Source organism: Phodopus roborovskii, unplaced genomic scaffold (assembly GCF_943737965.1).
Source record: "Phodopus roborovskii unplaced genomic scaffold, PHOROB, whole genome shotgun sequence".
NCBI lineage: Eukaryota > Metazoa > Chordata > Mammalia > Rodentia > Cricetidae > Phodopus > Phodopus roborovskii.
In genome coordinates this window covers 16,563,281-16,586,198 of record NW_026126567.1, presented here as the reverse complement: position 1 = coordinate 16,586,198, position 22,918 = coordinate 16,563,281, and the positions used below count along the sequence as shown (strand labels likewise).

General features: G+C 47.0%; 1 protein-coding gene across 1 annotated transcript in view; it reads right to left on the bottom strand.

Moving 5' to 3' along the window:
* Positions 1-13,804, bottom strand: part of Matn2 (matrilin 2) — a 109,133-nt gene extending 95,329 nt beyond the window's left edge. The window contains exons 1-2 of the mRNA XM_051202703.1: positions 13,610-13,804; positions 2,782-2,943 (exon numbers count right to left, since the gene is read on the bottom strand). Coding sequence (XP_051058660.1) covers positions 2,782-2,920 — 139 coding nt within the window. The 5' untranslated portion in view covers positions 2,921-2,943; positions 13,610-13,804. The remainder of the gene's footprint in view (positions 1-2,781; positions 2,944-13,609) is intronic.
* Positions 13,805-22,918: the final 9,114 nt, after the last annotated feature.

Below are 22,918 nucleotides of genomic sequence, written 5' to 3'. Positions count from 1 at the left end.
AAGAATAACAAACACACATAAAATACAAGGTACCCCATCGTGAGGATGAAGGGAAGGTCACACAATCGGGCTAAGGCCAACCAAGTGTGGCTTCTCTACCCTGGTTCCCTTGAGCAGACTGATGTGGAGCCCTGGCCAGAGCTGCAGTGTATGCTTTGCAGTTTCATGGCTGCCCTGCAAGCAGCTGCCTTTCTGCTTGTCTGGCAACATCAGTGTGCAAGGCTCAGGAAGCAGAAACTCCACTACACACAGCAGGCCCAGGTTGGAGGTGCGCCCTGTCCCCTTTGTATCGACAAGCACATTCCTCAGGAAAATGAGGAAGAGGGGGGTGACACTACTTGTGGGGTGTCTTGGTCACTGTCCTATCGTTGAAGAGACTATGACCAAGGCAGCTCTTATAAGGGAAAGCATTTAACTGGGGACTCACTTAGAGTTCTGGAGGGTGAGTCCATGGTCATCATGGTGGGGAGCATGCCAATAGACGGGATGGCATTGGAGCAGTAGCCGGGAGCTTACATGTGGTTCGCAGGAATGGTGTTGGCCTTTGAAACCTCAAAGCCCTCCCCTAGTGACACACCCCTCCTCCAGTGACTACCCCCTCCCCCAGTGACACACCCCTCCAACAAGGACACACCCCTCCCCCAGTGACACACCCCTCCTCCAGTGACTACCCCCTCCCCCAGTGACACACCCCTCCCCCAGTGACACACCCCCTCCAACAAGGACACACCCCTCCCCCAGTGACACACTCCTTCCAACAAGAACACACCTCCTAATCCTTCTGATCCCTCTCAGTTCGCCAACTGGGGACCAAATGGCAAATGTATGAGCCCGTGGGAGCCATTCTCATCCAGACCATCACATGGGGACCAATGCTTTTGGCAAAATAGGTTTACCTCTTGGCTCAGAAATTTTAGCAATACCAATTCAGGGACTTATGAGAGACAGAAAGACAGACTTGGAGTCAAGATTAGAAAAGGAAAGGCATACACTCATCCCCAAACCATCCTTAAGAAAACTCCTAGTGGGGCTTCAGACAGGGTTCTGTGATGCCACGCTTCCTAGTATATAAAAGGCTGTGGGTTCCATCCCTACCATTATTTAAAAGAAGTAAAGTAAACCCAACTATGCAGTCACAGATGGTGAAGTAGGAAACATCAGGATACACTCAGTTATTTATATATACTTAAACACATATAATTGTTAATCATATCAATATCTTCAAATGGCTTCTTTTTTTAAACCCTTGAGCCAATGTGCTACATATCTCCCAATTTTTTTCAATGTATGCAGAAGCCTTGTGTTTATGGCTATGAACCAGGAGCTCTCAGGACACTAAAGACCGGGTCACCGTTCAGTCAATTTCAGAACAGGTTCTGCCCCCATTGAACAGCGCTCTCCAGTCTTTTGGTCCCTGGATGTAACTTGTGGTGTCCCATCCCCTCCCTCCCCACCCCATGTCTGTCTGAAAAACCCAGGCTCTAACAGCTGCCCACAAGCCATGAACGTCAAGTGTTTGCAGAGACTGTCGTGCTGACGCGCGATAGTCAACCTTTACTGTATACTTAGCGTTTACTGAAAGCACATCATTTACTCCCTGGAAAATGCTCCAAGGCCAAAGTTTCTGTGTCCATTTTACAGGCAAGGGAGCTGTGCCTCACCCAGCAAGAAACAGTAGCAGGACTTAATCCACGCCAAAATATGTCCTCGCTATAATGGCTGCTGCACGAGTTCTAAATTAGTCAGAATAATAAAAACACTGAGCCACATATTGGGGTAAATGCTGAAGGATCAGAGAGACAAAGGAGCAAGCCACAACCAACTCTTACCTCAACCAACATCTCAGCCAAAAAGGGAGCGAGCTCCGGTCTTCTCTCGCCTTACACTTCCTCTCTGCACCAGCCATGTCACTTCCTGTCCGTCTGTACAGACCTCCAGACCTCTATGGTTAACTAGTGGCAAGCTCAGCCCTATGATCTTCAGGCAAGCTTTATTTGTTAGGGTATAAACAAGGTATTGCTACAGCTGTCCAGCTGCTTGTCAGACCAGACAAAGTGTGTGTATTGTGTTGTTTTGTGGCGTTTTCTTTCTAGAGAAAACATGTTCATTAGATGGAAGTAACCGGGAACTGCCACATTCCATTCCGCATCATCTCCACCTCTGCCGCGCCTGCTTTTCCCTACAACACCACAGCTAGAATATGGATAGACTTATCCAGACAACTTTAACACACTTTTCTCATAACACCCCTGTCCAGGCAAGTCCATCAGGGGCATTTTCAGAAGGAAACTCGTTTTGTTTGTTTGTTTGTTTGTTGAGGGTTTTTTGTTTGCTTGTTTGGTTGGCTGGTTTGGTTTGGTTTTGGTTTGTTTGTTTTGACAGGGTTTCCCTGCAGCTTGGGAGCCTATCCTGGAACTCACAGAGATCCACCTGCCTCTGCCTCCCGAGTGCTCAGATTAAAGGTGTGAGCCACCACCACCACCACCCCAGCCAAAAGAAAACTCTTTGCCCTGTGTGTTGGAACAAAGTCATGAGCTTACATTAAACCCAAGGCTTTAAAATAGAAGAAGTCGAATTGTAATTGGAAAAACTGGATACTTCCCATCTACAGTCCAGATGTGCCAATCACCAGTGGGGCTCCCTTTGCCCCACCCCTCACCCCTGGCCCCAGCACAGCCAGCAGAAGACCCAGAGGCAGAAGTCTTCCCAGCCTGGATGCTCTGGTCCAGGACCCTCCCTGACCCACACCACTGCCTGATGCTGTGGGCACCCCTCACTCACCCAGAAGTGCAGTCTGGGGATGCATCCGGACATGGCGGCCTCTGGATGGGAACCTGGCTTGGGGACGATCTCTGGCTCCAGCCGGCAGAAGGAGGAAATGCCCAAGTATTAGCAAGCAGACCACCAGCATCTTCTCCATCTTCTAGGGGAGCAGGGGTGTGGCTGTAATACAACACAAGGGCGAGTGAGGTTTCTGGGTGTCCCTTACGTCAGGGTGCTACAGCCCCACTGCCCTGATTTTTCAGGTCCCAAACAAATGTCACTTGTCTATTTGCCCCTTCCAAACTTGAGGATGAATGCCATATAGGTTGGCCAGGTCCTCTGGGATATTTGGGGGGTGGGGTTGGAGACAGGGTTTCTTTGTATAGTCCTGGTTATCCTGGAACTAGCTCTGTAGACCAGGCTAGCCTAGAACTTATAGAGATCCACCTGCCTTTGCCTCCTGAGTGTTGGGATTAAGGGCGTGCACCACCACCACCACTTGGCGTCTGGAGAACTCTTAAGCTGGCAGAAACCTGAGGAAGTCCACCAGCACCTTGGGTCACCAATCTATCTTGAAGGCTTTTATCAATTAAAGTTATTATCAAGTAAGCATAGGCAAGTTCTACACCCTAGATTTGAAAAGGGGGCAAGGGGTCTGAGGATTCCAGGTAATAAATGGTCTTTCTGCCTACCAATGGCAGATTGTGCAAGTTAATCAACATAGTGTCCCTAGAAATCAGTGTGGAGCTGACAGAGATAGTTGTACTCCCATCCCTGGCCTGTTTCATCCTTTTTTATTTTGACAAGACTGTTGCTATGTAGTCCAGGTTGGCCTTGAACTTGTCACCCTCCTGCCTCAGCTTGTTGCATTCCACCACACCCAACCTCTATACACTTACTAAGAGGGGGTGTGGCATAGTGACTAAGGCTGGGACTCTGTGCTAGACTAGGTATCTGAACCAGTCACATCTACGTGCTTTTCATTCATTTCATTGGCTAACATTCTTCCTACATTCCCAGAGTTTCGGTGAAGTTAACTAGCTTGCCCAAGCTCACGTATAGCATCAATTAGCAGAAAACCAAATTGACCCCAAAAAAGACCAATTCCAAGTACAAAAAACAAACAACTCCCCCAACCCTGAATAACTGAATAACAGTTCCTCAAATTGCTTTTAGGAATTGGCTGCTCAGGCCTGCTAACTGCTAAAGCCAGCCCACTTGCTACTTAGCATCAGAACCATTTTAAAAATAGAGACTGTCTGGGCTGGAGAGATGGCTCAGAGGTTAAGAGCACTGCCTGTTCTTCTAGAGGTCCTGAGTTCAATTCCCAGCAAGCACATGGTGGCTCACAACCATCTGTAATGAGATCTGGTGCCCTCTTCTGGCCTGCAGGCAGAATGCTATATATAATAAATAAGTAAATCTGAAAAAAAAAAAAAAAAAAAAAAAAAAGAGAGAGAGACTGTTTATTCAGTACTTACTATGTGCCAAGCACTGGGGAATACTAAGTGATTGAATTATCACTCAAAAAGCAATTTACCTAATGTCATTTATTACAGATAACTCTTGTCCATCTTCCCCCATTTAAATACTTTACAGTCTGCTAGTTGAACTGGCCACTCTATAGCTCTAACTCTGAGATTCCTTCTGAAAAGAAAAAGGAAGAAAACTTAGCTTATCTTGCCTCCTTTTCTTTTTTTAAAAATTATTTTATGTGCATGGGTGTTTTGCTGGCGCATATGTGTGTACCACGTGATGGCAATACCTGTAGGGTCCAGCAGAGGGCATCAGATCCTGTGGCACTGGGCTGCAAGTCTCCACGTGGGTGCTGGGAACTGAACCCTGGTCCTCTGCCAGGGCTATCAATTGCCAAGCAATCTCTCCTGTCCGCGTTCCTCTTTTCCTCATCTTAAAATATATTACTTTCATAAATTCTTGATGTTAATCACACAATTCTATATAATTCTCTAAATGTGTGGCACCCTCTATGAGTTATTGACTATTATTTCATCTTGATGTGTCTTACTTGTTTCATGTAGCAGAATGTCCTCTAGTTCAGTTCTGTTCCATAAATAAAGCATATGAACTGAGTTATCAGGCTCAGGGCAAGTCCCTTTACCCACTGAGCCACCCCACCAGCTGTTCTGTTGCTGTTCTTACCATTGAGCCTTTGAGCCAATTATGTATACATGTTGCTCTATGATTTCTAGATTATTTTTTTTTCCTTTGAGACAGGGTTTCTCTGTAGCTTCCTAGTACCCACTCTGTGGACCAGGCTGGCCTCGAACTCACAGAGATCCACCTGCCTCCCCAGTGCTAGGATTAAAGGCGTGCACCACCATGGCACAGCTAGAATTTATTTATTTATTTATTTATTTATTTATTTATTTATTTATAAGCAGGGTCTCCTATTAACTCTGGCAGGCCTCCAACCCACAAAGATGTCCTCCTGCCTCTGCCTCCCTAGTGCTGGGATTAAAGGTGTGCACTTCCATGCCGGGTGCTGCTCTAAGGTTAAAAATGGTTTAAACACAACTTTCCTGCACCAGCACAATTCCTAACTATACTCTAAATTTATATCCTTATATCCACAGATAAGTATAGTCCTCACCCCTTATCAAAGGGCAAAAAAATGAATGGCAACAGAGGCCATTACAGAAAGCCACAACTAAGGTCAAGAGATGTGTGGTGCCCAATCCCAACTGGCTTGTGTACAATACATTTTTGTGCAGCAGACTCATGAGTCACTGTGGAAGCTGGGGTGTATTGTAAATTAAACTTCAAAAACTCATTAAAAAAATAGGCATCAAAGAGCTGGAGGAACTCGTTCTTCTGGGTATGACACTCCTGTGGCAGGCGTGAACTCTCAGCACAAGGTTGGGTGGGCCTGTCAATATTCCCCCAGGGAGGGGAGACAAGCTCCCCGGCCCTGTCCCTCTCTGAGGATCTCTGGACAGCTAATAGTTGCTAGGAGAGGGAGAGAACGTTTTCCTCAGTGGTACAGTCATTGTAAGCTGCCCATGTTCCTGTAAAGATCACAACACACAACACAACACACAATCACACAAAGAGAAGGAGAGAGGGAACCACACAAAGACACGAAAGCCAGTGAGATGGATCAGGAAATCAAGTGCTTGCTTCACAAGCCTCGAGATGTGGTTGGGAAGAATCAACTGAGCCTACAAGGCTGCCCTCCATCTCCATGTGAGCCCCATTAAAGATTTTAAGACATTCAAGTAGAAGAGGAATTAGCTAGGAAGAAGGGGAAGAGTAGGAGGGGAACAAGGAAGTAATGGGGACAGATGTAGTCCAAATACATTGAATATGTGACTGAAAAGTCCTAATGAACCCATTACTATACATAATTAACACATAAATAAAAAGCAAAAATGATACTGTATAATGGTATTATTAGTATCGGACAACACAGATTTTTTTTTTTTTTTTTACACAATAAGCTGATGCATGTCCTTGAGTCAATGGTAGCTTCTCGGTTTGGCATTTATAGCTGTTGGCATCTGTAGACCATGCATCATCTCTAAACGGAACATGAAATGGCTCTTGAGGACAGTCCTTTCAAGTCTGAGTAAATGAGAATCGTTGTGTGAGACATAGAGGTCTGTGCCCTCTGAGCAGCCCCAGTGACGCATGGGGGGGGGCGGCAGAGAAAGAATGTTTTGAAATAATACAAGCACTTTGACTTTTGTTTTAGCCATTTTTCCCCTTTCTGTGAGACAATGAGTTCTTTCATGTAGCTTTACCAAGAGGCTGGGGCAGAAAACGAAGGCTGCCCTGGTCACCATCTGACTCACCGGGAAAGTGGATCCCTCCGGAGTCAGGAGTGCTTGAGCTGAGAAATCTGGCTCTCAGCATTCCTGAGACTACACTTGTGTGTCGTAACCCCCTGGGCTTTAACTAACCATCAGCAAGAGGCATGACTTGAAAGTGATGTTTCTACCTAAATGAGCCCCAGAGAGCCCTACTACACTGAATGAAGAAGTCTACAGGCAGTGATAATCCCCACTCACATGAGAAAAGGAAGTGAGGGGTTGGCGAGATGGCTTATTGGGCAAAGGTGGCTTGCCGCCAAACCTGCCGATGTGAGTCCTACCCCCAAGACCCATGTGGTAGAAGGGAACCATGGCCCTTGGTGCCCACCTTCTATACTAATTAAGATGGTATTCACCCCTCCATGTTTGACTCATAGGGATTGACTGACTTCCACACATCATGAATGGGCTTCTCGTTTGTCAACATTTCATTCACATTTCTTGCTACCACAAATCTCTTCCTGCCTAGACATGAGCTATCTTTTCAGATGATACCCTGTCACCTGTGTTCCCCACAATCTGGGTTGCAAGTTTTGTAAAGAAGTTTGTAGATAATCAATGTGTTGGGCCAAAGCCTATTCAATAAAAGGTCAATAAATGGCAAAGCAAACTGGTTGCTCAAGCCCATGTGTTTGTTCCTTGCATTTGCCCAAAGGTAGACAACCCTAATAGAAGTTTCTCATTTTCCTAAAGGCAGGACCCCCGTGTGCAATTTCACTTTAAAATAAAATTTTAAAACACAGATTTATTTATTGTATTTTACATCTGTGAATGTTTTGCTCCATGTACCTATGCAGATCACGTGCATATAGAACCCTCAGAAGTCAGCAGAGGGTGCTGAACATCTGGAGCTAGAGTTACAAGTGGTTGTGTGCTGTACCACCACATGGATGCTGGGAACCGAACTCTTCTGCAGGAACAAGTTCTCTTAACCACTGAGCCCTCTCATATGCAATTTCTTTCTTTTTAATTTTTTTTTTTTACTTTTATTGATTCTTTGTGGAGTTCACAACATGCATTCCGATCTCACTTAGCTCCCTCCCCCTCAAGTCTGCCCTTGCAACCCTCCCGAATTAAAACTAAATTTAAAAGAAAAATAAAAAAGCAAAGCAAACCAAAAACAAAAAAGGAACAACAACAAAAAGCAGAAGAGTGTCGTGCTGGGAGCGGTGGTCCCCTGAGTCATACAATTCACACTTTGGTCCATTCACCTTTCTCACATACCAACCTCAACATACATTTCTTAAAGGCTCAAGACGAACTATCAAAATTCTTATAGAAATGTATCAGCTGTCACAGAAAATACTGAAAACACTTTAAATTGTAAAATAGTCCTTTTTGGTGAAAAACATCCTTTGTTTTAGTGTAGTCCTGGCTGGCCTCAAACTCACAGAGACCTGCCTGCCTCTGCCTCCTGAGTGCTGGGTGAGATTAAAGGCGTGCGCCACCATGGCCCAGCTGATGAAAAATATTATTTGAAACAAAGTTCTCTGTTTCATGAAACAATGTTTCCGAATGCCACTTGACTCTCACAGATGATATAATGAGGCTCTGAATGTCTTCACTTCTGGATTGTTTGGGACACAGACAGTTTAGAATCCATATGTTATATGTCACTAGAAATGTTATCCCAGGCCAACAGTCCTAACTTAAAGACCATAAAGGCAGTCATATTTTCAGTATGTTCTGAATTCATACTCTAGACAACTTAGCTATACATTGTGTTGCTCTTTTAAAATCACCCCTAAGGGGCCCAGTGATAACTCAGGAGTTCCAGAACTTATGCTGGCAGCACCCGTTACTCCAGCTCCAGGGGATCTGATGTCTTCTTCTGGGTTGCCCATTGGCATGCATGTACACACATACACATACTTGCATGCGCGCGCGCACACGCGTGCACACACACATACCACATGCATATTTTAAAATCCCTTTTACAAAGCATTATTCCACTCCTGTCATCATGAAGTTGCCCACTCAAGACTAATTACTGAATTCTAAGTGGAAATTTTTCGCACTTTTTTTCCACAGTTGATTCCCCCCCCCCCACACACACACCCAGATGATTTCTGTATGCACCCAAAATGACCACAATTGGGAGTCATTTTTTACTAACACACCTTCCCTGAACTACACTTGGCTTCAAGGACTCACATGTAAGTTCATTTCCTTCTCGTGCAAGCAATCACATTTTGAGGAAATCCATCACGACATTTTGATACACGTGGCAATGAATATGTTACCTGTCTCTCCCTTCTTCAATCTCACACTGAGTCTGGATTTCTGCCTACAGTTTGTCTCCTATGCCTATGTCTTCCTGTCTGTTCCCCACAGTCACAGATCTGACATGCCCTCACACCAAAACTGCAAAGGCCTTGGCAGACATTGCCAGTCGATCCCAGCTCTCTTCCACTCCATTTCTCTAATTGCAGATGCCATGTGGTGACCCTGATCCTGGCTTTGCCCTGGTGGGTCCCTAAGTGCTGGTCAGAAGACCAGCAGCATGCTGGTCTCTGAAGACCTGCGATCTCTGAAAGGCATGCTTATCACTGGGAGGAGCATGGTGAGCTTCCTGTTCAATCTTTCTCAACTCCTAATGAGAGCATCCTCTCTGGGGACTGAACAAGGCTCCACAGAATTGGGAGTCATGCCCAGTAAAAGAAACAAGGAGGGTAAGTTCCTGACCCCACAACGGCTTGGGACTCACAGCCCCCAGACACTGTACATAAGTAATCTCCCTCTTTAAATGCCGCTATTTTAGCCAGGCAGTAGTAGAACAAGCCTTTAATCCCAGCAGTCAGAAAGCAGAGGCAAGTGTATCTCTATGAGTTTGAGATCAGCCTGGTCCACAAAGTAAGTTCCAAGATAGCTAAGACACAGAGAAACCTTGTCTTGAAAAAACTCAAAACAACAATGGGGGACGGGGGTGGGGGGGGGTCACGACAAAAAACAAAAACAGAAAAACCTCCAACACCCTGCTATTGTGGCCTTTTCTGCATTTTGCAACTGAACCTAATCCTAATGAATGGGTTGTTTCCAAGTCTATCACACACAAGAGTACTAGCTTCCATCTTACTGATATAGTATCAGGATTACCACACTCCTGCACAACAAAAGATGCTCTCACAACCCAAAGAACCAAATCTAGACTGCTCTGCTCAGCATTTAAAACCCAATAACCTGGCCCTGTGTCGAAAGGTTTACTGCAGCAACTCCCCATGGACACCAGCTGCTTTGGCATTAACCCCCACTCCCCCGTGGCAGATCCGTACCTCCACACAGTGCCTTCATTTTTGCTGGAATGGAGTTTAGGACAGCTGAGGTACTGGGTAGGTTATCACCCTTTCAAAATAAAATGTGAGCGGAAACAACTTATACAGCCCTTAACAGCTGAGCAGATAAAATGTAACATGGTGAGATACTCTGTGGCCGTAGGAAGGACACACTGCTTTGCATATAACATGATATGCAGCACGCATGATAAGTTATTAATAATGAGTGAGATAAAATATAGAGCTACTCTATTGTCCTAGACTTCAGTGTGGTGTCTAGATGAAAGAAAGGATCAGCACACAAACGTAGGTATGAGGGGGTCTGGGTGCTGGGATTATTCTGTGGGTAAATCAGATTGTTTATGCACATGTTCACAGGACCCAGGAGCACCCTGGATTTGTGCACTTATATATGTTCACATCATAAAAAGTTTACTTCCAAAAACTAATCTTTGAGCCAGGTGGTGGTGATGCATGCTTTGGATCCCAGCACTCAGGAGGCAAAGACAGGTGGATCGCTATGAGTTCAAGGCCAGCTTGGTCTACATAGTAAGTTCCAGGACAGTCAAGGCTACACAGGGAAACCCTGTCTCAAAAAACAAACAAACAAATAAACAAATAACAAAAGTTGTGGTTGGTCAAAGAATAGAGAACATACAAAAGAGACAGAAGTAGCAACTTCTAGTCTGAGTTTAAGAAGCCCAGGGCTCAAAAAGGGACTTAGCTTGAATGGATGATTCAAGGTTTTAAGATGGTGAAGTGAGGTCATTTTCCTCTCGGGCTCAATGTAATTACAAGAATCTGAGAGACAGTAACGAGGGAAGGGCAACAAGAAAGGGGGGGGGGCAGATGGAAAGGGGTAAGTAGGGGTTGGACCAGCTGGGGAGGGGAGAGACACAGGGACAGAGAGGGAAACGGGGCCGAGAAACTGGAAGATGCTGTTACTGCCTTTGAAAAGGGAAGGAGGGACCGGGAGCCAAAACATGCAGTCAGCCCAAGAAGCCAGAGAACAGGAGGGGCCATGCTACCCTGGAACCAACATAAAGGTGCCTTGCCACAACTGCATTTAGTCCCTTTGAGACCCATTTCTGACTCAGAGCTCAGGGGCTGCAAGATAATGAATTAGTGTGAAGCCATTACATCTGTGGTGACGTGTGACAGCAGCCACAGGCAGACAGTGGCTTCTCTACCAGTGGCCTTAGAACCTCAAACCTGCTTAGTCACTGACTTTTTTTTTTTTTTTTTATGCACAGCTATTTTGTGAAATTTTCAGTTTCAACCAGCTCTCTGGGCAACCTAGAGTACTGGACAAACTCACATTAAGTACATTTGGCCCTCAGAACCTATGACATAACCCATGGCCGCATCTCACCTGTTTGATGAGTGATCTAACCGAGGACAAGGTATTGATAAATACAGACAGTGAGCATCAAGCATTTGCTCGGAGTCAGCCACTGCGTTAAGCATTCCATGTGTGCTAGCTAGGCGAGTTTTCTTTCTCCCGATTTACAGATGAGGAAACTACAGGTATGAGGAGCTGGCAATGTCAAGATTGCCAGGCTTCAGATGTCAAGAACAGTGCTTTGAGTACTTTGCCTCATCTGTCCAGGCCACTGTCATTTCACTACTGAACATGGCTGAGGGCTTAGCCCAGCCCCACCACTAAGTCACCTTCAGGCTGTGGTGAGTCTGGCTGCTTAACTGTACTGCAGAATTCAAAGGTGACCTCATGGGCTGGAGCTCTAAGGGCTCACTGGACTCTTGGAAGAGCGTCTAGCACTGTTTCCTAGCAACACTGCAGTGCACAACTCTCTGGGGTACCAGCCATCCCTACAATCTTGTGCATCACCCCACGTTCACATTAAACAGGGAAGGGAGATCCGCTAAGCTTCCCCCTGAGATCCGGGGATCCCAGGAAAAGAGGCTGTGTGTGGCCCAGAACCAGCAAACAAATCCCAGGGGAACTCCTAGACAGGCGCTTGCTGCCCTGGCTGTTCCTACTTCTCCATGGAGCTCTACCAATCCCGGCTTTCCTTAGTCACAGCCCACTGCGCCAGCTTTCCATGAGAGATGCCCTCTCTCCATCTCTCCTCCCCCCCTCTCCATACCTTCCCCCCCTCATGCCTTCTCTTAGTTACCGATGAGAACTGCTTCTAGGCGAACAGAGATTTTTCTTTTTTCAGATTCTCCAGTGGTTCATGTTCCTTTCCTGTCTTTCAAGGAGCAACGTCCCTTTGCCTGTCCTACAATCTTGAGCCTCATTTTAATTCTTTCTTTTTCCTCCTCCCCTTCCTCCTTCTTTTTGAGAAAGGGTCTCATGTAGTCCAGGTTGGCTTTGGATTCATTATTACAAAGATGACCTTGAACTTCTGACCCCCCCCCCTTTTATTTCAAGTGCTGGGATTATCGGTATGCAATGCCATTTTCACCTAGCCCTCTGCTGTCAGAGATGGATGGCCTCAGCTAGTGGTTTAGGGCCGGCCAATTGTCCAAGGTTATCTCAGACTTCAGTTATGCTATGATACCTCTGGTAGCCAACCTCAGACCTGGTGCCTTCTGATTGCCTGGGTCTGAACTCCAGAGCCAGAACCTTCAGAACCCGTGTTTATAGAAAAGAGCTGGCTGGTGGTTTGGGGGCCTAAGGCTAAATTGTATCAACTGGAATAAAAGTAGGAACAGGAGGGAAACAGAAGATGAAAACCTGCAGGCATTCAGTGGGGTTTCTAAGAGAACGAACTTCAGAGGCATAGGGGAGCCTTCCAGGACACAAACCCACCGTGGGATCTTCACTGGCTTTGTGAAACTGTTCCTTTGAGAGCAGACAGAAGGAATGGTCCTAGAATGGACTTTGACACAAAAACTCCATTAACTACCTGCCATCTTAGTGCATCCCTCAAGAGGCTTTCCCTTTTTCATGAAAGGTGGGTGGGTGGTAGAGCTCCCTGACCGTATGAGATTTCTAGAACTACTCTCTGGACTTCTGTCAAATCTCATTTAATCCCCTCCAACAGTTGTTGGTTCTCTCCAAGTACTCCAGCCTTTAAACTTCGCAACTGGAGTCGGAACGAGGCCTTGTGGTATCTGTTCTTCACCGGGGCTCAGTAGCCTCTTCCTTGTCCATTCCTCAGAGATTCTAACCGGACGTGAGCTCGGCATGTGCATTGTGGGAGTGCCATAGTTATCACTATTGGCTAGTAATTGGGTTTGTTCGGGGTAGCGGAAGCATGTCCCTGAGCTGAGAATCTCCCAATTCACCTACTCCTGGAGACCAAACCAGGGGTTGCCTCCATAATTTTCTGCCCTCTCCCCAAACTGTCCTCCAGGTTTCCAGCAATACAAGCAAGTAGGAGCAGTAACAGAGAACGCAAAGGAAATCCAGATGACCCTGGCCTTGAGACACCACTCTACAGGGGGAACCGAGTCATTTTCTACCTGGTGGATAGGGCTGTCACCACAAAACCGCTCAACAAGTCCCCATTCCCTCGTGGGTGTGGAGCGAACGGGTCTGGGTGTCCCTGCGGCGCAGCACAGCGCCCTCGCGGGGCACTCGGGGGCCGCTGCCGCGCCGTGCGTCCCGCGCCTGGCCCGGCGTGGCGGGACTTCTCCCGGCGGAGGGGACCCGGCAGCGCCACCTCCCTCTCCCTCCCACTCTCCCCAGTGAACAGGGGCTCCCGGATTGCGCCGCGTGCGTCTGTCGGTCAGTGGGTCGGTCCGTCCGCGCCCGGGGCAGCGCGCCGCGCTCACCTGCAGCCACTACCGCCGGCACCGGGAAAGCGAGGCAGGGGCGCAGCCGCGCGGGTCTGTCTCCGTCGTCCGCCGCCTCGCCCCGCCGAGGACCGCAGCGCTCCTGGAGCACCGCTCCCGGGACGCGACGAAGAAACCCGCGCCAACGCCGTGTCCTGAGCCGCCGCCTTCAAATCCCATCCCAGAGCGCTCCCCGCTCTCGCTGGCTGCCTGCGAGGCTCTGGGCGAGGGCGGCGCGGGGAGGCGGTACCGCGCGAGGGTGGGGAGCGGGCGGGCAGGCGGGCGGAAGGAGGGGTGTCCTCTTTGGGGATGGGGAAGGCGGGGAGAGGCGGTGGCCAGAGCTGCCCCACCCTGCAGACAGCCCCCAGCCCGGGACCGTGGCCGCTGTCCCTGCCTACTGCCAACCTCACTCTCCGTGTGCGTTCCCAGCCCTAGAGGGATGGATGGGCTTCCAGAGGTAGGCGCAACTGGAGGCATTAGGAACTTGTTGGTCGCGCGTGGGGGGTTCCTGGTAACAAGAGGCATAGCAGGAGTCCTATAACCTGAATTGGGGACTATTTTCTGCAGGAGGCATCCATCGACCGCGATGACGAAAGAAGTGGTGAGAACTGAAGCCGACTGTGACAAGTGCCAGGAGCTTGTCTTGGCAGTCTAGGACTGCCCCACCAGCGCCAATTCATATTAACAGTATCCACTGGCCTTGGACCAGCCCCTGGGGAGGGAGAAGAGGATGCCAAGATGAAGAATCGAGATTCCTCCCCTGAAGGAGCAAAGTCTAGTTCAGACAGGACTTAAAGAAATTATGGGCAAGATTTCTGTAACTTTGTTAAGTGAGTGAAACCACAACTGATCCAGCGGCCCTCCCTGGGGGAGACACAGAAAACAGGCTTGATCAGTAGCAGGGAACTGAGCTGACTCCTCCACTCCACCACACTGGGAGAACAGGACTCTACATTAGGCCAGGGCATCTCCCAATTTAAAAACAAAACAAAACAAAACAAACAAGCAAAAAAAAAAAAAAAAAACCCAAATTCTATAGCTCAACTGCTAAGCCAACACACACCATCCGGGTTTTAGCAAACCATCAGGGAGAATCAGAACTAACTACATTCAAGTCCTCAGGATATATCCCTGCTTTTGGCTGCCTGTGTTTTCTAAGTACCCATTCATTCCTATTTGATGAGAGGAAGTCCCTAGAATACAAATAAGTGTCATGTGCAAGACCTATTCCTCCCAAAAGCTCCAGGAGTGGGTAATTAAAATCACAGCCGTGGGTAGTGGTGGTGGTGCACACCTTTAGTCCCAGCACCCAGGAGATAAAGGCAAATGGACCTCTGTGAGTTTGAGGATAGTGTGATCTTTGTGGTGATTCCATGCCTGCTAAGGTGCCATCGTGAGGTAGTCAAAAGTAAAACAACAAAAACATGAAACAAAGGGTTAACACACTCTGGTCTTACTGCCAAGAAATAAGCAGGGTATCACCCTCCTGTGTTCCTCACCTGAACCTTAGGTCCACAGGGTGCTGCTGGCAGTCTGCAGAGGCTAGAAATGTTTTCCTTTTGGTCTTTGGGAAGGAGAAGACAGAGATCAGAAAACAGAGCAAAGTCTTCAGGAAATGTTTGGTCTCCGATCCCACTGAAGAAAATTTCTCCTGAGTTAGAGCCAGTGTAAACCCCTGAGGAGTTAGTTGGGAAAGCTGAGTTACAAATTATGGAAACTTATATTTTAAAATGTGTGCCTCTGTTCCAAGACACCCGTAGGATCCAGTCCTTTACCAGAGAAACAATAGCTGTCTGGAAACCCTTCCTATTTTTAAGGAAGCTCTGATTTAATAACGATCCCCATTATCAGGTTTGTGCCAGCTAAAATGGGTGTTCCCCATCCTCCAGGGAGTTCTATGGAGATTCTTCAGAATAGGAAATCTCTGGGTGGAGCAGGACTGAGGACGAGCAAGGCAAAGGGCTCAGAGTAGTGGTTCTGCCTGGTGAGATGCTCTTCAGGTTTTCAAATAAATAAATAAACAAAATGGTTTATTTTTGAATGGAAGTTCAGTGTCTTGAGATATATAGTCAGAGCAATGCTTTACCTCTCTGGTACCTCCAGTGCAGGGCAAGGAGATAAACACATATTAATGAGAAGGGCTATTAGAGGAAAGGCCCAAATCTGCCTTTTCAGGCCGAGACTCCTCTGTGGATGTGCAGGAAACCATATTCAGAAGCATGGGCTAAGATTTCTAGCTTACGTGGTTACCCACATGAACAAACAAGGCTTGAAGGCGGTAGGATCTGGAAGCTCGTGAGACGATGGTTTGATCAGACCCTGGCTGCAGATCCTCTGGCCATTCTCTGACTCCGACAAGGGTCTGCACTCGTTAGTGTTTTGTCAACTTGATAGAAGCAAGATTCATCTGGGAAGAATGATTGATATGGGAGGGTCCTGCCTACTGTGGGGTGATGCCACCCCTGGGCAGATAGTCCTGGGTTATATTTTAAAAAGCAAGCTGATTGGGGCATAATGGTGCCCATCTTTAGTCCCAGCACTTGGGAGGCAGAGACAGGTGGGTCTTTGAGTTTGAGGACAGCCTGGTCTACAGAGAGCAGGTTCCAGGACAGCCAGGGATACACAGAGAGTTCCTATCCAGAAAACTAAAAACAAGTCATGGAGAAATCTCGTAATTATCGTTCCTGCATGCTCTCTGCTTTAGTTCCTGTCTCCACGTTCCTGTCTTAACTTCCCTCAATGAACTGGGACCAAGGTTATATAGACCAAACAAACCCTTTGCTCCCAAAGTTGCTTTTGATTAGGGTTTTATCCCAGAAATAGAAAGCAAGCTAGCACAGGGTCTATTTGAGATTAGAGGGAGTATGTCATTTCACATAGGCCTCAAATTTATGAAGGGCCTCAAATGGAGACTTTTTTTCAAGGTGTGTGTGGGGGGCACACATGCAAATGGAAAGAAAGGAAAAAGGAAAGGAGAGGACATGACTGCTCCTAGGTATGGTGGAGAAGAAAGCTTACTGTAGATTAAAGGGAGAGCATAGGTAGAGGCAGGAACAGGGACTTCTGGGAGAGTCCACACTGGACATGACCAGGCTGAGCTGGGGCTCGTGGGGTGAGGGGAAGGGAGGGGTAGAGAGGGAAGCAAGTGCAGCAGCCAGGGGGCCAAAGGTTCAAAAAGGAAGGGTCGGGTAACCCGAATGTCTGGATTGTATAGGGGAGAGCTTCTGGGAGAAGGGTGGCCCAACCCTAGGCTGGAGAGTCTGGGGTAGAGGGTAGGGTATGCTGGGCAGGGATTCTGGGGGAACCCGGCAGCCAGGTCTGCTTTGCTATGTTAGATAGGCACCTGAGCTGTTTGTCGTAGGTTTGGAACTTAACAGCCTGAATATCTGTGTACACCACATGTATGCCTAGTGCCCCTGAAGATCGGAAGATGGTGTTAGATCCCCTGAGGCTGGAGTTATGGGCGTTTGTATGCCACCATGTAGGTACAGGACCTCTGCAAGAGCAGCCAGTGCTCTTAATTGCTGAGTCATCTCTCCACCATCCCCCCCCTTTTTTTTTTTTAACAGTGTCTCCCTGTTGCTGGACTGGAGCTGACTATGTAAACCTCACTAGCCTCAAATTCATAGCCTGCCTCTTCTTCTGCTGAGATTAAAGTCCTGTACCACCACACCCAGTGTGAAAGATTTCTGCATAAATATCCACCCACCTTAGAAAGACAAGATGATAGGGACAAGAAAATAATAATAATAATACAAGTCAAAGCCTTATTGAAGAAAATAAAACACATTTCAGAGATGGTTCAGATTGTGCGTGTGTGTGTGTGTGTGTGTGTGTGTGTGTGTGTGTGTGTGTGTGTTGGGAGGTACCTAATGTGTGGTTACGCACATGGAGGCCAGAGGACAGCCCTGGCTGTCATACCTCAGGGTCTGATTGCCTTGGTTTCTGAGTCAGGGTCTCTTGTCGACAGGGAACTCACTTAGACAGGGCCTCACGTTGATGGGAACACACTGCTTAGGCCAGCCTGGCCAGCCTGTTAGCTCCAGGATCCACTGTTCCCCACTTCCCCAGTGCTGGGAATACAAGCACCTGTCACCATTCCTGGGCTTGTTGTTGTAGCTTTTGAGGGTCTGACTTAGTTCCTCATGTTTGCACTTGGCCAACTGAACCATCTCCCCAGCCTATAGATTCCAATGTGTTTTGTTTTGTGTTTTTAAGGATTGAGTTTTAATTTTTAATTGCCTATATGTATGTATGTGATTGTGTGTGGGTTTGTGCACGAGTGCAGTGTCAGGAGACCAGAAGACGGCACTGGATTCCTGAAGCTGAAGCTACAGACAGCTGTGAGCTCTACAGCATGGGTACTGGAAACCAAACTCTGGTCCTCTGCAAGAGCAGCATGAAATCTTAAGCTCTGAGCCATCTCTCCAGCTCCCATGAATCCAGACGTGTGTAAGGAGTCCTGAAATAACCCAGGTCCTGAGGATGAAGGCAACCTTTTTATTTCTTTACAAAACTTGCCCTATGCCATGCTTGGAGGGGTCTTCTCAGCTTTAACCTGGAGTTTAGAGCTTGTGGTATTCGTGGAAACAAACAGTAGAAGAGACAAGAGGGTGTAGACGAGCCTGTAAGCAATAGAAATATCACTTGGAAACACACTGCTATCTTTTCATCCAAAACCTACAAAGAAGTGGCATATACCTATCTTCTCTCAGAGACATTACTGAGTCTATGCACTGGCTGCCTGGTGTTAAATCAGGTTGTGAGATACTTGGGCAGTGACTACATCCATCTGTCCTATAACACACACACACACACACACACACACACACACACACACACACACACCACCCAGCATTGTCAGAACTCAGTAAGGAGAGACCTGAGAATACAAAATATCCCATGTGAGGACTTTCCCACATCCTCCTTTGCCCATGAAAGCAACTGTGACATGGTTAGTACCAGAGTCCAACAGAAGGAGAAACAATACAAACAGTTAATGGAAAGAATAATGTGATTGCCTGCCGAGCCACATGTACATCACCAGATGGAGAAAACATCTGCAGTGCCACAAAGCAAACAATTTCATTGACAGTGAAGTCTCCAAAAAGCAACGGAAGAAGATGCAATTATCAAATTCTGGAAGAGTTGAAAGGGTTTTGTTGTTTTGTTTTGTTTTTTAAAGATTCATTTATTTCTTGTGCTTGAGTGTTTTGCCTACACACACACACACCTATGTACATACACACACCTCCCACATGCATGCCTGGTACCTTCTGAGACCAGAAAAGGGTGAGTTGGGTCTCCTTGAACTGGAGTTACAGGTGGTTATGAGCCACTGTGTGGATACAACAGAGTTCTAGTCTTCTGAGAGAGCAGCTAGTGCTCTTAACTGCTGAACTCTCTCCCTAGACCCAGATGAGTGTTTGTGTTTGGTTGATTGGTTGGTTTTTCTTAGAGCAAACCTGCTATAACAGCTCAACTTTCCTGATCAGGCTTAGTAAGGAGGTACCAAGCAATACTGTTTCATAGGGATAGAAAGCTTGTCAGGACAATGTTTAAATATGACGTAATATACCAACAGGCCAGAGGACAAAGCCCAAACAATCTTCTCCACAGAAGCAGAAAACATATCTAACAAAATACAAAGCCCCAAGAAAAAACACCCCACAAAGGTGAAATACAAAGGAACTGCCTGGGGGCTGAAGAGAAGATGGCTCAGAGGTTAAGAGCACTGACTGCTCTTCCAGAGGTCCTGAGTTCAATTCCCAGCAACCATCTATAATGAGATCTGATGCCCTCTTCTGGCCTGCAAGCAGAACAGTTTATACATAATAAATACATCTTTTAAAAAGAGAGGAAGGAAGGAAATTCCTTACTCTAATAAAGGTTATCACAAAATGCCATGACACTGAGAAACTGGAAGTTTCTAGGACTGGGAGAGAGACACGTTCTCACCACTGTCACTCACTATTCTAGAAAACAAAAGGCAAATGGATGGAATGAAAAAGCAAAGCCAGATCCATTTGCAGAGAGCCTGCTATGTAGAAATGCCAAGGCACAGATGCAGACCCATAAGGCCGAATGTGAGAGTTTGGCAAGGCTTTGGAACACAAGATCAATGATCCCAAACAGTGCCTAGGTATTGAACTCAGGGCCTTGTGGACTAGGCAAATGCTCTACCCCAGATTATCTGCTGGTGGAGATTTCTGTACAAGAACACAGGTACCTGACATGAAGAAATCCCCATTACCTGCCTTCTGGAATCCATGGAGGTGATCACAAAGTACTAAGGACAAACACTATTTAGCCCAGTCTCTCCGGACTTCACTTTGAAGTGTGTAAAAATGTTTTTGAGCTGCATGCTCTCTTCTGAATTCCCCCTGGGCACCTAAGGTCTCACCCACTGCTTTAATGCTACAGTGACAAGGAGAGGGAGAAAGTCCTGGAGACAAAGAAGCCTCATCTAGAACTTTTCCATTCAGAGATGCATGAATTAAGTTCACACGAAAGGGACGTATCACAAGAATAGTAAGAGCTGGGGTTTTTTTTTGTTTTGTTTTGTTTTTTTTTATCTCAAATTTAAGCAGAGTATTAGTTAGGCTCTCACCTTAGCAGTCCTTTGATCTTTCTTCAGAGATCAACCTTTAATTAATGGGTTGATGTTCTTTCCTTATGACCTTCGTTTGATTCTCTTCTAAAAGTCAACACAGGCACGCACACACACTGGCCCATGCACCCATGCACACGTGAACCCATGCACACCCATGCACACGTCCACCCACGCACACACCCTTGCCCATGCACACGCGCACGCACACACAGTAAACATTCCTCCTGCTGTGACTTCAGTGGGTCTGCCTGAGTGACCCTTCCCCCTTATGCTCCATAAGAGGGCTGGAGAGGTGGCTCAGAGGTCAAGGGCAGAATGCATCCCCTCCAACTCCCACCCACATCCCCCTCAATGGCTCCTCTGTGAGAACTTTTCTCTGTGGCATCTAAGCTCCGCTGAGTTAAGAATCTGTGGCGATTACCAGGGAATGGGTTTACAGCTGGCTTTAATTTTTCTTGTGTGCTTATTTTCATTCTAGTAAATACTTTTTGAGGACCTTCTATTTCCCAGATGTGAGCCAGGCACTGGGAGAAAAAGGGAGCAACACATACCCAACTGGGGACTCACAGACAAGGAAATCAGCAATGGCCAGAGTGTACCGCGTGCTTTGATGGGGATGCGGGGTGTGTTATAGGCACCACAGAATATGTGCCTCCCGGGTTACTGCTCCTGAGACTTCAAAAAGGAAGTCACTTTCAAGGTGAGACCCAACAAATGAGTTATTGGCTTTTCTATTTAATTTTTATTAAATTCCATGGCCAACAAGATATAGTAGGCATAGGTCCTTGCCATCATCACCCAAGTCCAATCCCTAGATCCAAATAGCCCAAAGAAATGACTTCCAAAAATTGTCCTCTGATCTCCACCCATGCATTATAGTGAGCATGTGTATGTTTTAAAGATTTAATTTTTAACTATGGTGGTGTGTGTGTGTATGTGTGCACCTTATTTTGGATGCATGAGGTCATGGGTACAGGATCCCCCAGAGTTAGCTGGAGTTACAGGCAATTGTGAGTTGCCTAATATGGGTGCTGGATTTGAACTCAGATCCTCTGCAAGGTCAGGACATGCTCTTTACCTCTTAGCCATTTTTCCAGCTACACACACAATAAAAATATCAAGTGCAGGCTACACAGAGAAACCCTGTCTTGAAAAACAAAAAGTTTCAAATGCAACAAAATCCACAAGTTTACTAGATCCCCTGATGCCCAAGATGCTTGATTTTTCAAACATAATGCTGAAGAAAACTAACTCTAGCTGGGGTCTGGCTGGAGGGCTTTGGGTCCCACGAGCCCTTGAAAAGGATGGCTGGATTCTAGCCTCTTTTTCCTCACATCCTCACAATGAGGTAAGAGTTCTGCCACGCCAGAGTGTGTTGCCTTGCCCCAGGCCCCAAATGAGAATGTACGGAAAACCCCAAAACAAAGAGCCAAAGCAAACCTTTCGGCAGTTGATGATCTCAGTCCGTTATACTGAGAGATTCCTGTGCTAAGGCAAGGACTGTACTGCTAATGACTTTCCTGTAAACCACGTGGAAGGACTGGACAGGATAAAGCAAGTGAGTCCACTGCGCTGTTGTAAGCCAAACCCTTTACCATGAGGCAGCAGCTCTTCTTGCTAATTGGGGGCCTAGAGGGCTCCAAGCTTCACTTTTGAGGTAACGCCCACGTTCCAGGCAGCTAAGCCACAGCCTCTCTAAGCTGTCTTGGTCCTTTCATCTGCAGAAGACAGGCATGGGCTGCTGGGGAGGTGGTGTAGATCTGGCCGGTGTCCATACACCATGAGCCGTTTAGCAGAGAACTTGGCCACTGTGCAAAAACACTTGAAGTGAATTCCATGTGTGGAGATATCCCTGCAGTCTGCCTTTTCCTTCCCTTTTAGAACACATATGTAGGAGCTGCCAAGACCCGTCGCACACAGCCGCAGGCACTATTTTTGCTTGTTGTTAGGGTTGGAGGCAGGGAACCCTGAGATGGCTTTGCCTATGCTGTCAAGTTCTCCTCTTCCAGGACCTTGGCAAAGACATATGCCTTCTCCCCTTCAGAACCTAGGCCTGATCATGGGCCTGCAGCATGACAATGCAGTATTAAGTCAGCTGCCACACTGGCTGCAAAAAAATAATACATCTTTAAAAAAAAGAATTAAAAAAAGGAAATGTTTTCGGTCTCATTAGCTTTCTTCTGCCGTGGAGCTCGGTCTGCACAGCAGGCTCCCCCCCCCCCCGCCCTAATAATGAATATTTCAAATACAGTATCTCTCTATGGAGAAAGCCACTTCAGTGCCAACAGCCTTGAAGACTGTCTACTGAGATGATTATTAAGGACTATTGTTATTAAGGGCGGAGAAACATGACGTGGAATGAGGTTTGGTTAAGTAAAACTAAACAAATGTTGGAGACAAGAGTATTTTCTTTAAAAAGTGAAAGACAAGAAAGGTAAGAGTAATGTTTGTCTTCTTGAGCACTGCAGGTGAGGGGTGGGCAGGGACAGACTCTGGGAAGCGCTGCTGTGTTTAAGGAGGAAGGCAGAACAGGAGGAGGGGGATCCATTGGCCCAGGCCTCCCCCTGACAGCCCATTCGCCCTCCAGCAGGCTGAGCAGCTGGTTCTAATGAAAGTTCTTGACAAACCACTACTCAGCAAACTGGTTAAATTACTCCTTCCCTGTAGCCTAGCACAGGGCCTAGAGTTCCCTCCTG